General features: G+C 42.3%; 2 protein-coding genes across 2 annotated transcripts in view; both read right to left on the reverse strand.

The window, feature by feature from the left end:
- Nucleotides 1-14450, reverse strand: part of LOC146675647 (protein NLRC3-like) — a 340816-nt gene that overhangs the window by 294004 nt on the left and 32362 nt on the right. The window lies entirely within an intron of this gene.
- cnpy4 (canopy FGF signaling regulator 4) lies at nucleotides 10771-14201 on the reverse strand. The gene is made up of 6 exons (XM_085400639.1): nucleotides 14015-14201; nucleotides 13797-13923; nucleotides 13558-13654; nucleotides 13323-13445; nucleotides 12975-13092; nucleotides 10771-11290 (listed from the first exon to the last, which is right to left on the reverse strand). Exons 1-6 carry the CDS (start codon nucleotides 14097-14099, stop codon nucleotides 11172-11174), a joined length of 669 nt encoding a protein of 222 aa, XP_085256765.1. The 5' UTR covers nucleotides 14100-14201; the 3' UTR covers nucleotides 10771-11171.

Here is a 14450-nt window from a genome sequence, read left to right on the forward strand (position 1 = left end):
GCAATAAAGTAAACTGAGGAGTGAAATAGCACGTTAATGCGTCAATATTGCATTTTGGCAACATCAATACAAAGGCACATGAGATATCAGCGTGCTGAGGAGGAGGTACCCTTATAAAGAATAATTTGAAAAACGCAAATACTAATTGAGAGCAGAAATCACCCCTAACAGTGATATAAGAAAAAGCGTTTAACTGTGTAATAAAGTCCTAAGGAGGTCCTTGACAGGTGCTTTGCACTGCCAGATTGTTCACCCTGCAGCTAGTAGTGTTCTTAGAGACTCAAAGCATAATAAACAAAACACCACGGAGGTGCAATTTTAAAAGTCAACATTAACTCGCTGTAACAGAAAAGGGGCACATTTCACAATACATGGCTGTCCGTGTTTGATGGATTAGCAGTGTTTAAATATTTAAAGTACTACAATATGGCTCTGTAGCTTGGTTTAATGATCAACTAAGGGAAGGGGGGGGGGGATTTCCAATATAGCGAAATTACATGAATTTTTGCCCCCCCCTCCGCCCCAGCTCTCGGCCACCTTTTGGTGCAACAGATGGGATGTTATATTATCCTGGAGAAAGATGCCCGTGTAGTAGAAACATCCAGGCCTAATGTGAGCCACCATCGGCTCCAGTTATGCCACAGGGAAGTGTTGTGTGGTCTAGACACGACCCTAATATCACAATCCACCTGACAGCTGGCGCAAATAAAGTGAACTTGCGCCTGAGCAGAGGCACACCCGGAGTCCATGTCATCAGTCAGAGCCCACAGAAAACTGCAGATGTGGGGCCGAACATTCACTGTTATCTGGGTTTCAACACAGAATTAATAAAAAGATTTACCGCAGAGGTCCAAGAAAAAATAAATAAATAAAAGCAAAAATCAGTGTAAATACCACATGTGGGAAATAATGACTCAAAGACTGAAAGCAATTAAAGCTTAACCCATAAGAGCTCGGACCCATTTTTACTGTGAGGAAAACTATGGGAGAGTCAGTTTTGAAACTTTAACAGAAACTTCTCAGTGTGTAAAGAGGCAGTGACACCTGTGTCACCGTGGGTTCTTATGTATTTAACTGAGATCAGCTGAATCTTTTTTTTCTCCTCTACATATGATTAATGAGGTGACAACAAATAAAACTAGAGAACTATTAATGATCTTGGACAAAAAGAAAAACATGCATTTGAGGAGATTTTTGACTCAGTCCAAAGAAAACATTAAAAAAAAAAGTCAGCGGTGTACCTCAAGGTTCAATTTCGGGTCCCTTAAAGTTGCTTTGTACTGTGTGTATTATTGATCCCACTAAATGCAGGTGTAAAAACACCTTTAGAGCCTCTCTTTTAAAAACAAACAAACAAAATTTTCTCCACCGGGATGTACATAATAATTTAAATGTTATGGTATAATTCTGCATTTAAATGAAGACGTTTCTTTTTTAAGTGGCTAAAGCCTAGCAAATTATAGACAGATTAGCCATTAGCTCTGTAGAATTTAACCATGATGTTATTATAAATGACTTAAAAGAGGGGGGGGGGGGGGGGGGGGGGGAAGCATATAAAAAACTAAGAGTCAATTTTAGATCCATATTTCCTTTTAGATCTTTCTTCTGTTGACAAAAATATTAGGGGTCAACGTACTAAATATGCAGTAACTTCAGCTCATTGCTGCTAATTCATCACCATAGCAGCATCTTCTGCAAGAAAAACTTTGCATACTACTTGGGAAAACCAAGGTTCAGAGGCTGTAAGAAGATCCTCTGTAAACATTGAGATGTGTCTCATCTGTTCCAGAGATCGACCCCCTCCGTCATCTGAACAGATCCTCGGGGAGATCGTTTTTCTTTCCCTCTGACCTCCGCTCTAGTCCATAGAGGGAATAAACAATGGGCACGCTTTTTGGTATAAGCCTCATCGGGATTCTCATTTGTATATTCACCCAGAAGATGGCAGTCATTTTGGATTTTAAAAAATTTCTATGTTCTACAAATATGTACACAAATCATTATTTCCTAAGTAATGCAATATGATTCTTTTTGTTATCTTTAAGGAGGAAAAAACAAAATAAACTTTATTGAATGCTTTGGCTCTGAAACATGCTTGGTATAAAGAACAGAGTGTAAAATTATCCTGGTTGCCATGAATCCAAATGCAGTGTTTTGTTTTTCCAGAGTTTTCCTCACTTTGTCTCTGGCACGAGTGCTAACGGGTGCTGTTTGCTGACGGGGAGCAGGCTGTTGTTCTGGAAAACAAACAAAAAACAAATCAATTACCCTGTTTAGTTCAAGTACCGGCGGTGTGGAATTTAGAAGAAAGGATTTTTGCTCAGCACCTTTTCCTGACAGCAGCAACATGTTCACCCTTAAATCTCTGTCGCTCTGTCTCTCGTTTCCAGCCACATCATGGTGGCCTTCTGTTGTATTTAAACTGCTTGTTAAAATACTTTTATCATTGTGGTTGATTAAGATTTCCAAAATTAAGAGTGACCTACATCTCGCTTTAGCTCACATATCAAATATTTATCCACTACGCACCTTGCCAAAGCAAACAAAGAAGGTTTCTAGATCCTTTCAGAGAGGAAAACAATCAGAGGAAATGAAACACGAGGAAAAGGAAACAAACCGAAGGCTTTGTTCACAAAAAAATTATTAAAAATGGACGTTTCAACACAATATCAAACACTGACAAGCAGCTTGTGTAATATGATAAAAACATTGTGTATATTTTTGTCATAGGGGTTTTCATCATCAGAGGAAGTTGCCTGTAATACAATTTCAAGCGTGATGTTGACAAATGTGGATATTTCTAAAATATCGTTACAAGGCTGGCAAACACATTTAAAGTTTTAATTTGAATGATCTCACCAGCCTCATTGTGCAAGGCGCACCTTATAAGGTATCTTCTTTAAACATCTGTGACACCTTTGGGCACAGGGCCCACAGACTGTAGCAGTTTCCAAATAGTGGCATGATAATCACTATTAATCACTCTTTAAAGTTTTGCACATTTTTGTAACTTTCCTTTTTGCCTGGAAACTCATTTTTGTACACATCACTTTATCTGCTATCATGATATTACAAAGTCATAAAGCTCTGACTGTGGAAGCTTCCAGACAGGTTACCAGGCTCTATGGATTAAATAAAAGTGAACACACACTTGATATTTCAAATGCACCTGCAGGTGTAGTCTGCAAATAAATAAATATAAATAAAATAAAAGGTCAGCAATGCAGCCTCTATACAGATGGCTACATGAATGCTTTAAAAAAAAAAAGCAGTTCAATGACACTAGCCTGTAATTTAAAAAAAAAAATGTTAGCATTTTTAAAATTATCTTCTTCGGTACAGGTATTTGAGATTGATGTAGGCCTTCTCTGGAAGAAATACGATTGGTCCCAAAGTGGTTATCTCTGCAAGAACAAAACATCCGAGTGAATCTTCTGCTGATCCTGTGACTTACAAGCTGTCTGCTTTTAAAATTCTGTCCAAATCACAGCAGAAGCAGCGGTTTGTCTGGGCTGTGTTGCTCCTCAGCGCCATCTCGTGGCTGGACTTGGCAGTAGCTGTCTAAATCGTGTTGTCAGTGCTGGGACAACTCATAGAGTTGATCGTCGCCATCCTCTGATCTCCATTTGAAAAAAAAAAGTTTGCATCAGGCATTTTTCAGTGGTTTAATTTGAACTTGGAAACACTGACCTTTAACTTTTTTCTTTCTTTCCTTCTTCTTTTTTTTAGTTTTTTAAGAAAAGGACTTTTTTCATTGGGATCTTCCTTGAACTGCGCCCAGCTTCCAGGTAACACGTGATACCTACAGGGAGTGCAGAATTATTAGGCAAATGAGTATTTTGTCCACATCATCCTCTTCATGCATGTTGTCTTACTCCAAGCTGTATAGGCTCGAAAGCCTACTACCAATTAAGCATATTAGGTGATGTGCATCTCTGTAATGAGAAGGGGTGTGGTCTAATGACATCAACACCCTATATCAGGTGTGCATAATTATTAGGCAACGTCCTTTCCTTTGGCAAAATGGGTCAAAAGAAGAACTTGACGGGCTCAGAAAAGTCAAAAATAGTGAGATATCTTGCAGAGGGATGCAGCAGTCTCAAAATTGCAAAGCTTCTGAAGCGTGATCATCGAACAATCAAGCGTTTCATTCAAAATAGTCAACAGGGTCGCAAGAAGCGTGTGGAAAAACCAAGGCGCAAAATAACTGCCCATGAACTGAGAAAAGCCAAGCGTGCTGCTGCCAAGATGCCACTTGCCACCAGTTTGGCCATATTTCAGAGCTGCAACATCACTGGAGTGCCCAAAAGCACAAGGTGTGCAATACTCAGAGACATGGCCAAAGTAAGAAAGGCTGAAAGACGACCACCACTGAACAAGACACACAAGCTGAAACGTCAAGACTGGGCCAAGAAATATCTCAAGACTGATTTTTCTAAGGTTTTATGGACTGATGGAATGAGAGAGAGTCTTGATGGGCCAGATGGATGGGCCCGTGGCTGGATTGGTAAAGGGCAGAGAGCTCCAGTCCGACTCAGACGCCAGCAAGGTGGAGGTGGAGTACTGGTTTGGGCTGGTATCATCAAAGATGAGCTTGTGGGGCCTTTTCGGGTTGAGGATGGAGTCGAGCTCAACTCCCAGTCCTACTGCCAGTTCCTGGAAGACACCTTCTTCAAGCAGTGGTACAGGAAGAAGTCTGCATCCTTCAAGAAAAACATGATTTTCATGCAGGACAATGCTCCATCACACGCGTCCAAGTACTCCACAGCGTGGCTGGCAAGAAAGGGTATAAAAGAAGAAAAACTAATGACATGGCCTCCTTGTTCACCTGATCTGAACCCCATTGAGAACCTGTGGTCCATCATCAAATGTGAGATTTACAAGGAGGGAAAACAGTACACCTCTCTGAACAGTGTCTGGGAGGCTGTGGTTGCTGCTGCACGCAATGTTGATGGTGAACAGATCAAAACATGGACAGAATCCATGGATGGCAGGCTTTTGAGTGTCCTTGCAAAGAAAGGTGGCTATATTGGTCGCTGATTTGTTTTTGTTTTGTTTTTGAATGTCAGAAATGTATATTTGTGAATGTGGAGATGTTATATTGGTGTCACTGGTAAAAATAAATAATTGAAATGGGTATATATTTGTTTTTTGTTAAGTTGCCTAATAATTATGCACAGTAATAGTCACCTGCACACACAGATATCCCCCTAAAATAGCTAAAACTAAAAACAAACTAAAAACTACTTCCAAAAACATTCATCTTTGATATTAATGAGTTTTTTGGGTTCATTGAGAACATGGTTGTTGTTCAATAATAAAATTATTCCTCAAAAATACAACTTTCCTAATAATTCTGCACTCCCTGTATAGAACCCATGCTGGGGGATATGCTCCCTCCTTGTAGGCATTCAAAAGTTGGGTATTTCAGTGCTAACAGTGCTCCTGGGGTTCTGATGGAAAAGGAAAGGTACAAGCTGAATCTGGAAGAGTTTGTTCTGAACTTGGGGCAGGAAACAAGATCTGGAGCTGCTCAGCTGGGAGTCTGTGAAACATCTGCAAAGAACAGACAAAACCTTTATCAGATTTACCTTCTGCCCTCAGCTTTTATTAGCATTTTGGAATAATGGGATGCAGGAACTGGAAAGCAATATGTTCAAAGGAAGTTGCTTTCATTTGGAGAATTAAGTGGAGGAACTACTGTGGACATTAAAGACTCACCCCTGGTGGTCTATGGTGGGATAGCTGGGGTAAGAATTCACATTGGGGTCAGAGTGGCCACACAGCTGCTCGCGTACAGCTCTGAGAGGAAGAGGATGATGAGGCCTCAATGTTGACTGCTTCAGCCAAGAAGTAAACAGATGTCTGTCGCTCACTGTTCCAATCATCTGATGAGGGATGAGCTGCAGATTTAATCAGCTTTCAACTTTTGGAACAAAAAAATGTTTCCTTGAATGTCTACATGAAGAGAAAATCTGTTTCTATTGCATTGTTTTATTTATAGCTCGGATTTCAAATCAGAATTTAAGGAACAGTTATATCAAGTAATAAAGGTCAAAAGTCGTTCTTTATGGAGGACCCAGCATGCCAAAATTACAAACAAATAAATAAGAAGGAATAAAGGGAATATTCATAAAATGTTATAAACAGGTATTTCAATGCGCTCCTACATTTGTTTATTTTTGTGCTAATACTCCAATGTACATTCACCAGCCACTTTATTAGGTACACCTTGCCATTATTCATCTGGACCTCTTTTACTTTCAGATCTGTTCAGCTTTTTGTTTCATTCAGAGAATGTAACAAAATAGCTGGACACAAAAGCATTTTGTGTTTAAGACTTCTGTTCCAGTCTAACTGTTTACATTGAAAAATGATTTTGTTTTAGCTCAGAGAAGTCATATTTTTTTTGTCTTGATGCTCCAAATGTTTTCAGTTGGTGAAAGGTCTGGACTGGAGGCAGGCCAGTTCAACACCTGCACTCTGCTTCTATGAAGCCATGCTGTTGTGATAGACACGGTATGCAATTTATCAATGTCTTGCTGAAATATGCAAAGCCTTCCCTGACAAATGACATCTGGGTGGGAGCACATGTTGCATGGAAAGGTGTATATATTTTTCAGCATTGATGATGATTTTCCAGATGTGCTAGCTGCCATCTCTATAAGCACAAATGAACCGCACCTTTATACCATCAGAGATTAAGGTTTTTGAGTGCTGATGACAAGCTCCTTTTTATTCCAGGCCGTGGTGTTTGTGTTTTCCAAAAATAATTTAAAATCTTGATTCTTCTGACCACAGAACAGTTTTCCATTTTGACTCAGTGCGTTTTAAATGAGCTTTGACCCAGAAAACACAGCACTGTTTCTGGATTGTCTAAGGAGCTTGGAAAGAAAAGCGTCTGGACTTGTTTAAGTTACTTGAAGACGTTTCACCTCTCATCCGAGAAGTTTCTTCAGTTCTAAGAGTCAAATGGTGGAGAGTCCCAGATATAAGCCTAGTGGGAGTTTCCCCCCACAGAGGGACAAAAGGACCCCCTGATGATCCTCTAATCGCCTGAGCCAAGGTGTGGAACTGGGTGTGGGTCCCAATCAGCCAGAGTTTCGGGTGTGTTCATTGTGAAACCTGGCCCCACCTTATCATGCGAATTCCTGAGGTCAGATGGCCCAGGATGTGAGTGGGCGTTAAGGCGCCTGGGAAGGGATCTCAAAACTGGATTATAGATGGCAGAGAGTTGGTGTCGTAAACCCCCGCCTCTGTTCAAAGATGGTCGCTCACAGTGGACATAGATGGCTTCTTTCACTCCTCTTTCAAACCATCTGTCCTCTCTGTCCAAAATGTGAACATTGGCATCCTCAAAAGAGTGTCCTTTATCCTTAAGATGCAGATGGACTGCTGAGTCTTGTCCTGTGGAGGTGGCTCTTCTATGTTGTGCCATGCGCTTGTGAAGTGGCTGTTTGGTCTCTCTCTTTGCTGACAGCAAAGAGGCACAGAAAAGAAGATCAGACACCAGCGAGGGAGGATAAGAAGGACAGACGCAACAACATTGTCATCCCCTATGTAGCCGGTGTATCAGGAAGACTCAGAGTTTTCTCCAAGCATGATATCCCAGTGTATTTCAGACCCAGCAACACGCTCAGACAGAAACTGGTTCACCCGAAAGACAAAACGCCAAAACACAAACTTAACAATGTGGTGTATGCTGTACAGTGCAGCGAGGAATGCTCAGACCTCTACATTGGAGAGACCAAACAGCCACTTCACAAGCGCATGGCACAACACAGAAGAGCCACCTCCACAGGACAAGACTCAGCAGTCCATCTGCATCTTAAGGATAAAGGACACTCTTTCGAGGATGCCAATGTTCACATTTTGGACAGAGAGGACAGATGGTTTGAAAGAGGAGTGAAAGAAGAAGAAAGGTATTGTTGATCTTTGTGTGGTAATCCGTTGTGTTCAGGACCACGGTGCATCTTCCCTTATCAGCTGGTAATATAGTGATGTTGTGGTCTTTGCTCAGGAAAGCAACCTGATTTGCTCTGCTTCTGTCTGTGATAATTTATTAATCCGTATGGCGGTTTCTCTAGCTGTGATGAGGTCCACTATGGGCAACTGTTGCGGAGAAATGGCAAAATTGAGTCCTTTGGCTCAGCGGTCTCCAACCTTTTTTGCGCCACGGACCGGTTTATGCCCGACAATATTTTCACGGACCGGCCTTTAAGGTGTCGCGGATAAATGCAACAAAATAAAACTAGTACCGGTACCGAAAAAAAAGAGGATTTATTCATAACACACGTGAAAAGACCCAGGAAAACCGAGTTAACGATAAAAACGATAACAAAATAACGCTGAAAACCCTGAAAACCATACATTTCACACCTGAGCCTCAACTCTCGCGGCCCGGTACCAAACGACTCACGGACCGGTACCGGTCCGAGGCCCGGGGATTGGGGACCGCTGCTTTGGCTAATACTCTCTTTTCAGGTTCAGTGAGATTCCGGTCTGAAAGGTTCTTCACCCATTTTTCCTGACTGTCCTCAGGTGTGTGTTCTTCTCTGAGTTGTGTAGGTTCAGACCAAGGAGTGTTTTTGAAAGCAAGGTGTGGAATTTCCTGTGTTGTCTTTCTTTTCCTTTAGAGTGTTGGGCCCGCTGAGCCTTGTCCACAAACTTGTAAACCTCTTCTAAAATAGGAGAGGGTAAAACAGTTTCCAGTTCCTGCAGAGACTGGCTAATCTTGTTCTGGAGGGCATCTATAGTGAAATGGACCTGTCTTATCCTTTCACTTAGAAGCTGATTTTGTGCTTTGTAGAATCAGAAGTCCCACTGGGTTTAAATCTGGGACTCTCCACCATTTGACCTTAGAACTGAAGAAGCTTCTCGGATGAGAGGTGAAACGTCTTCAAGCAACTTAAACAAGTCCAGATGCTTTTCTTTCCAAGCTCCTTAGACTACGATGACCTGGATGACTGAGAACCTTCACAGCCATATTTCTGGATTGTGTTCACTTATGGCTTATTCTTTGCATTATAGCGCTTTAACCTGCCTTTGTGGATGACGCTGTCAACTATGTTCACACACAATGATTTCTATAAGCATTTCTGAGTCCATGGCAGAATCATACCTGTTTTTAATGCCATGGTGTCAAATGGACATTTTACTCATCAGTCCAGTTTTTGGAATTTGGGTTATATCGTCAGTTTTTAATGGATCAGCGACACAATAAAAGCTCTTAAGACTTTTATGTTTGTGTAAATTATCATTTCTGTTCACACTGGACAGAAACAGTGTGAACAGTGCCACCAGGTGAGGCGGGAGCAAGTTGATAAAAAGCACAACACTCTCAGCACTATCAAGAGAACCCACTAGGTGGCAGCATTAAGCAGCTACATTCAGGCTTTGTGAGGTTTTGTTGAGCCCTGAAGAGCTGAAGTTGGACAACAGCACAGCTTTGTGTGAACCACAACTGTTCTCACACAGTCAGCAGAAATTGTGGTAGTCTCCATTCTCAGACACCTTGGCAGTGTAGTGATCCTGCAGGTGAGCCAGTGTGCAAGAAAGCAGTTTTTATTAGAATCTTAATGCTGTCCTCATAACATTTCACCACAGAGACCTGGATCTTGTTTCATTTATTTGCAGTTATAACTTCAATCGGATCTCCAAAGTGGGAGTTTGGCCTGTTTGCCTGCCAGCTGTGTGAGGAAGAGAGGGCAGCTTTGATAAGTGTAGCACTTAAAAGCTATATCTCCTGGGTCTAGGTGCGGTTTCCCCCTCTGGGGACGAGGGAACCTGAACCTGGGGTGTAAAGTATGTTTGGGGAGTATGATTGTGTGTTCAGTGTCCATTTGTGTCTGTCTTCAAGTTGGGTGAGTGCTGAGTATTTTTATATGCGTGCATGAGGGTGGAAATGCACATCTGTGTCTATATGTCAGGTCGGGTCTTAGACTCCACCTCTTTGGGAACATCTCAGGCCCTCCAAAATATGGAGGCCTTTCCCCTCACCACACTCCCTGCTGGTGGCTGATGCCCTCAGGAGTTGTTGGTTCTTGGTGTCCGGGGCTGGGCGCGCAGGTATGTTCTGGCTCACTCCCGGTGGCTGCTTGGGGGGGACTGGCGGCCGTAGCTCAGTCTGGCCTCTTCTATGGGGTGGGGGGGGGGCCCTCGGCTCGGTTCACTCTTCCAGCCCCCTCTGGCTTCTGCTCTGAGGCTGCTGGGTGACCCCTGCTCTGGGGCTCTCCTCAGCTCTTCCCAGGAGGGTGGCACGGATGCCCCTCGCACTCTGGGGCCTTTGGCTGTCTGGGTCCTGGATCTTCTCCATGCCCTGGAGGACAGGGCTATGGCTCCCTACACCCTCTAGCAGATTGTTACATGGAGAAACATTTTAATTAAAGTGCGCTCATCCACACAGGTGTACACACGAGTGTTCCCTGTTCATAGACAAACCACACCTTTCTTGGTTGCTACCTCAAAGAACATTGTGCGCTGTCGGTCCTGAGTGCTGCACAACATTCAATGTTATTGCATTAATGTCAACTTTAATGCGATGGTGTTGTGTTCATTATGCTGCTCTTTTTTGCTTGTTCCCCCCCCCAAACAGGTGAATTTTCAACAGGAGATTTTTCTTCTTTTTAAATAGCCTTTCTCACTGTTTTTAAAAAAAAAAAAAAAAAAAAAAAAACCACTTGGCAGTTATTAATCTAGTCAGATCATACAGAAACGAGATGAAATAAACAAAGATGTGTATTTCATGAGCGATTTTGTACAGAGGCACTGTAAAAGTAGTATTTTATTAAACATGAAAAAAAACTGTACATACTGCACTTCAAGTCTGCAATTAGGGATACAACAATACTGATATGTACCATGACTGTGGCAAAGGGAGAAGTCACATGATGATCTAACATTCAAATATTAAAGATAAAGGTTTAAAACCTCACAGGGAGCGCTGTAACAGTTCAGAAAGGCCACACATACAAAATAATGGAAGACGTTTAGGGTTAAATCCTATAAAGTGTCATGTTGCACATGTTCATCGTAAAGCTATATATCTAAGTGTAACTTTTACTGAATATTTGAAACCCTCTCAAACGATTTCAGCTTCTGTCCACCAGTTTGCAGTTAGAAAAACCTGTAACTGAGGTGTAGTGTTGTCTTCTTTGTTCCCCTTGTCTTCTTCAAAGCTCCCCGGCATCATGAATCTTTCCCTCTTCTACCTCCTCCTCCACACTTGTCGTCTCCTCCTCAGCTCCTTCTTTGTCCCCCATGTCTCCTTTCCACACCTCCTTTAGACATTCTGAGGGAAGGAGAGAAAGAAAACACAAAGGGCTGTGTGGTTTCAGTTCACATTTCAGTCACTTTACATGCAAACAAACATTCTCCGATAGCTGTGGTTAAAAATAAATAAAAATAATAAATGCACAGCATCATCCATGCTTACAGTTGGAGGACTTTGTGCAAGCATGTCTGAGTAAATCTCTCCCTCTTTGTAGCCAAATATCTACAAATGGACACAAACACTAACAAATGTCCAAACCGCAGGGCGAGCAGCAGGACTCCCTTACAGAAAAGGGCAGACATCAGTGATAACAGGATTAGCAATAATTCAGTGAGACACAGCATCAAAGATGAGTTTGGGTGCAGGTGGTTTGCAAAGTGGCTTGCAGGTAACCAAATGAAAACAGAATTGGCTCTTTGCATGTACTCACACCACAGTTCCAGTTTATCCTAGAATCTGACGTCCTCTCTTTTGCTCACATACACACTTTAAAAATGTTGTATTGTATAAATTTTGTGATTTGACTTCAGGGCCTGTTTGAATTAACCCTGGGCTCGATTCAATTTACAAAACAGAGGAAATGAGAAGTTCTTATTTTCTCTGTTGCTTTTCCTGGTATATGAATGTACCGTATTTCCCGGACTACAAAGCGCACCTAAATATTAGCCGCACAAGCTAAAATCAGGGGAAAATCCTGTTTTGTACATACATTAGCCGCACCTGACCAAAAGCCGCAGGTGTTTCAATGTTGACTTATCATATGTAAGAGAATATGCACAAAGGGAATTGTCAGGAAAGAGATGGCTGTTTGGAGACATCACTTTTATTAATATTTTGAAAAACAAGTTATGGGTACATATTTGCACATGTAGTACATAACAATAACCTACAGCACACCAGAACAATAGATTCGGCCTACCTTTTAGGCTCAGGTGCAGTGACACAGCTTTAACAAGAAGAAAAGTCAGTCATTCACCACCATCTTTCTCTTCTTCCTACGCACTAAAACCACCAAAGTCCTCTTCTCCAGTGTCGGATACAAACAGGCTCATGATGGCTTCGTCATCCACTCTTCTTCTCTCCTTCGTTGTCACTTTCAAAACCAAAGAAATCCTCATTGTCAGCGTCAGAGTCGAACAGCCTCAGAAGGGCCGTGGCGGTGTCCTCCTCTCCATCATGCAGCAGTCCAGCCCTTCAAAATCCGTTGGTGATCGTGGATGTTTTCACACTTTTCCACGCTGTCAGAATCCACCGGTGGAGTTGGGCATAACTTGCTTTTTGGGCATAACTTGCAAGTTTATCGCCGCTCATCATCCACGACTCCCGCTGAACGCGTAGCGCTACTTTGAAGTTTGTTTTTCGCGCTACTTCGTACGGCACTACGTTGCCTGGCGGACGGACATGTGACTAACATACCACTCTTGAACCCCGATCCTTCCGCCAGGCAACGTAGTGCCGTACAACAGCGGAACACACAAAACAAATCGTCTTACGATATGACAAAAATCACGGACAATCCATAGAAAAGCCGCACCTGACTAAAAGCCGCAGGGTTCAAAGCTTGTGCAAAAAGTAGCGGCTTATAGCCCGACATTTACGGTAATCATTTTGGCAGGGTGTTTACATTCTCAACAAAGTGCGACTTAAAATATAAATATCATCTGCCAACCAGTAACTTGTTTTGGCACCATGCATCTCCCACCTTGCTCTGATGTCTCGAGGACGTGGTTCTCACAGAGGAAATTCTCCAGCCTCTGGTCCTGATGATGGAAGTACCAGTTCTCGACCACATCCTCATACTGCTCCAGCATAGTCTCACACTAACACACAAAGTAATTAATATCAATTAATTTAAGTGTACACTACATTAAACACATTTCCTCTTGGTTTCCATAGCAGCACCTGCATAATGCCCACCACAATATAGTGTAATATGACAAAATGATTACATATACAGTGTCATCAAATAACTTATGCACTTTACAAAATGTGGAGCAAAACGTGCATTTAACACACACACACACACACACACACACACACACACACACACCTGTTTTTTCATGTCTGTCACCTCCATGGAGGGCTCGTCCCACAGCTCGTACGGCATCCCCAAGTCCACTTGAACCCCTTTGTGTACCAGATTCTTCAGGGTCGTCATGGTCTGACTGGAGCCCTGCAGACACACAAACGAGCTAAATGTCAGTCTGACACACAAACTGAAGCAATAAGGACCACGTGACCAACTTTTTAATGCACAACTATTAAAAAAAAAACTGTTAGATTACCTTAGCATATCTCAGGCTGCCAGGCCTCTCTGCATGAACATTATACTCCAGGATGCGCTCGCATATGTTGTCTACAGCCTCAGTCAGCCGAGTTTCCCTGCATTCAAACACACGGGGTTAACTACTGGTCTCACAGTCAGACACAGGTCACAGCCTGCAGTACAGCTCAAACATGCCACAAAGAAATCCCATAAAAAAAGCTTCAAATAAGTTGCATGTCCTCATTCAGAGATACCTACGAGGTGTTGTATTTGATCTTTTTCCTTCTTTTGCCGGTGCCCAACACTTCTCCGACCTCCAAGACTTCACGGGAGCGAGCGGTTTTCTCCAGAGCGTCCTGCAGCTCGACTGTCAGAAACTTACACACTGACCGAGATCAGAAGTCACACGTTAACAAGAAGTTTGGTAACTGTGGGCAGGTCCAAGAATAGCTGCTGGTGCTAGTTTCTGCTCCTACCTTCGCATTTATTCGGCAGCCTCTCGTTTTCTTCCGCCGAAATAAAGCCGCAGAGCCAAAACAAAGACACAACGGCAAATTTCATTGCAACGGTTCGCTTTAAAACCTGCGGGAAAAGTCAAACTACCACGAGCTTAAAGGCACAGGAGCCACATCGGCGTATTTGACGGCGAATTTAAACTGCGCGTGCGTAGTACGTCATAACAGACGTAACTAGTCGATGCATGATGCTGCGATGTCAGGGAAGATAGTCTATCCACAAACGTTAAAGAGCTCAGTTTTGAGTTCAGTTCTTTACTAATAAATGTATAAGCTCTTAGAATCAACGTCACTTATTATTCTTTTAATAACTTTAGTTTAATGTATTTATTTTTTAACATTAGTGTATTTATTAGTATTTTTTTTAAAAGGGTCCCACTCCTAAAAACAGAAAAGT

This window comes from Rhamphochromis longiceps, linkage group LG3 (genome assembly GCF_057381845.1).
Source record: "Rhamphochromis longiceps isolate RC_006_pf linkage group LG3, R_longiceps_female_GT1.1, whole genome shotgun sequence".
Classification (NCBI taxonomy): domain Eukaryota; kingdom Metazoa; phylum Chordata; class Actinopteri; order Cichliformes; family Cichlidae; genus Rhamphochromis; species Rhamphochromis longiceps.

Excerpts from the sequence above, each read along its gene's own strand:
- cnpy4 (XM_085400639.1), bottom strand. The coding sequence starts at position 14,099 with ATGAAATTTGCCGTTGTGTCTTTGTTTTGGCTCTGCGGCTTTATTTCG. Across the intron at positions 13,655-13,796 it reads AAGATCAAATACAACACCTC|GGAAACTCGGCTGACTGAGG; the intron begins GTAGGTATCTCT and ends GTTTGAATGCAG. Across the intron at positions 13,446-13,557 it reads GCAGCCTGAGATATGCTAAG|GGCTCCAGTCAGACCATGAC; the intron begins GTAATCTAACAG and ends GTGTGTCTGCAG.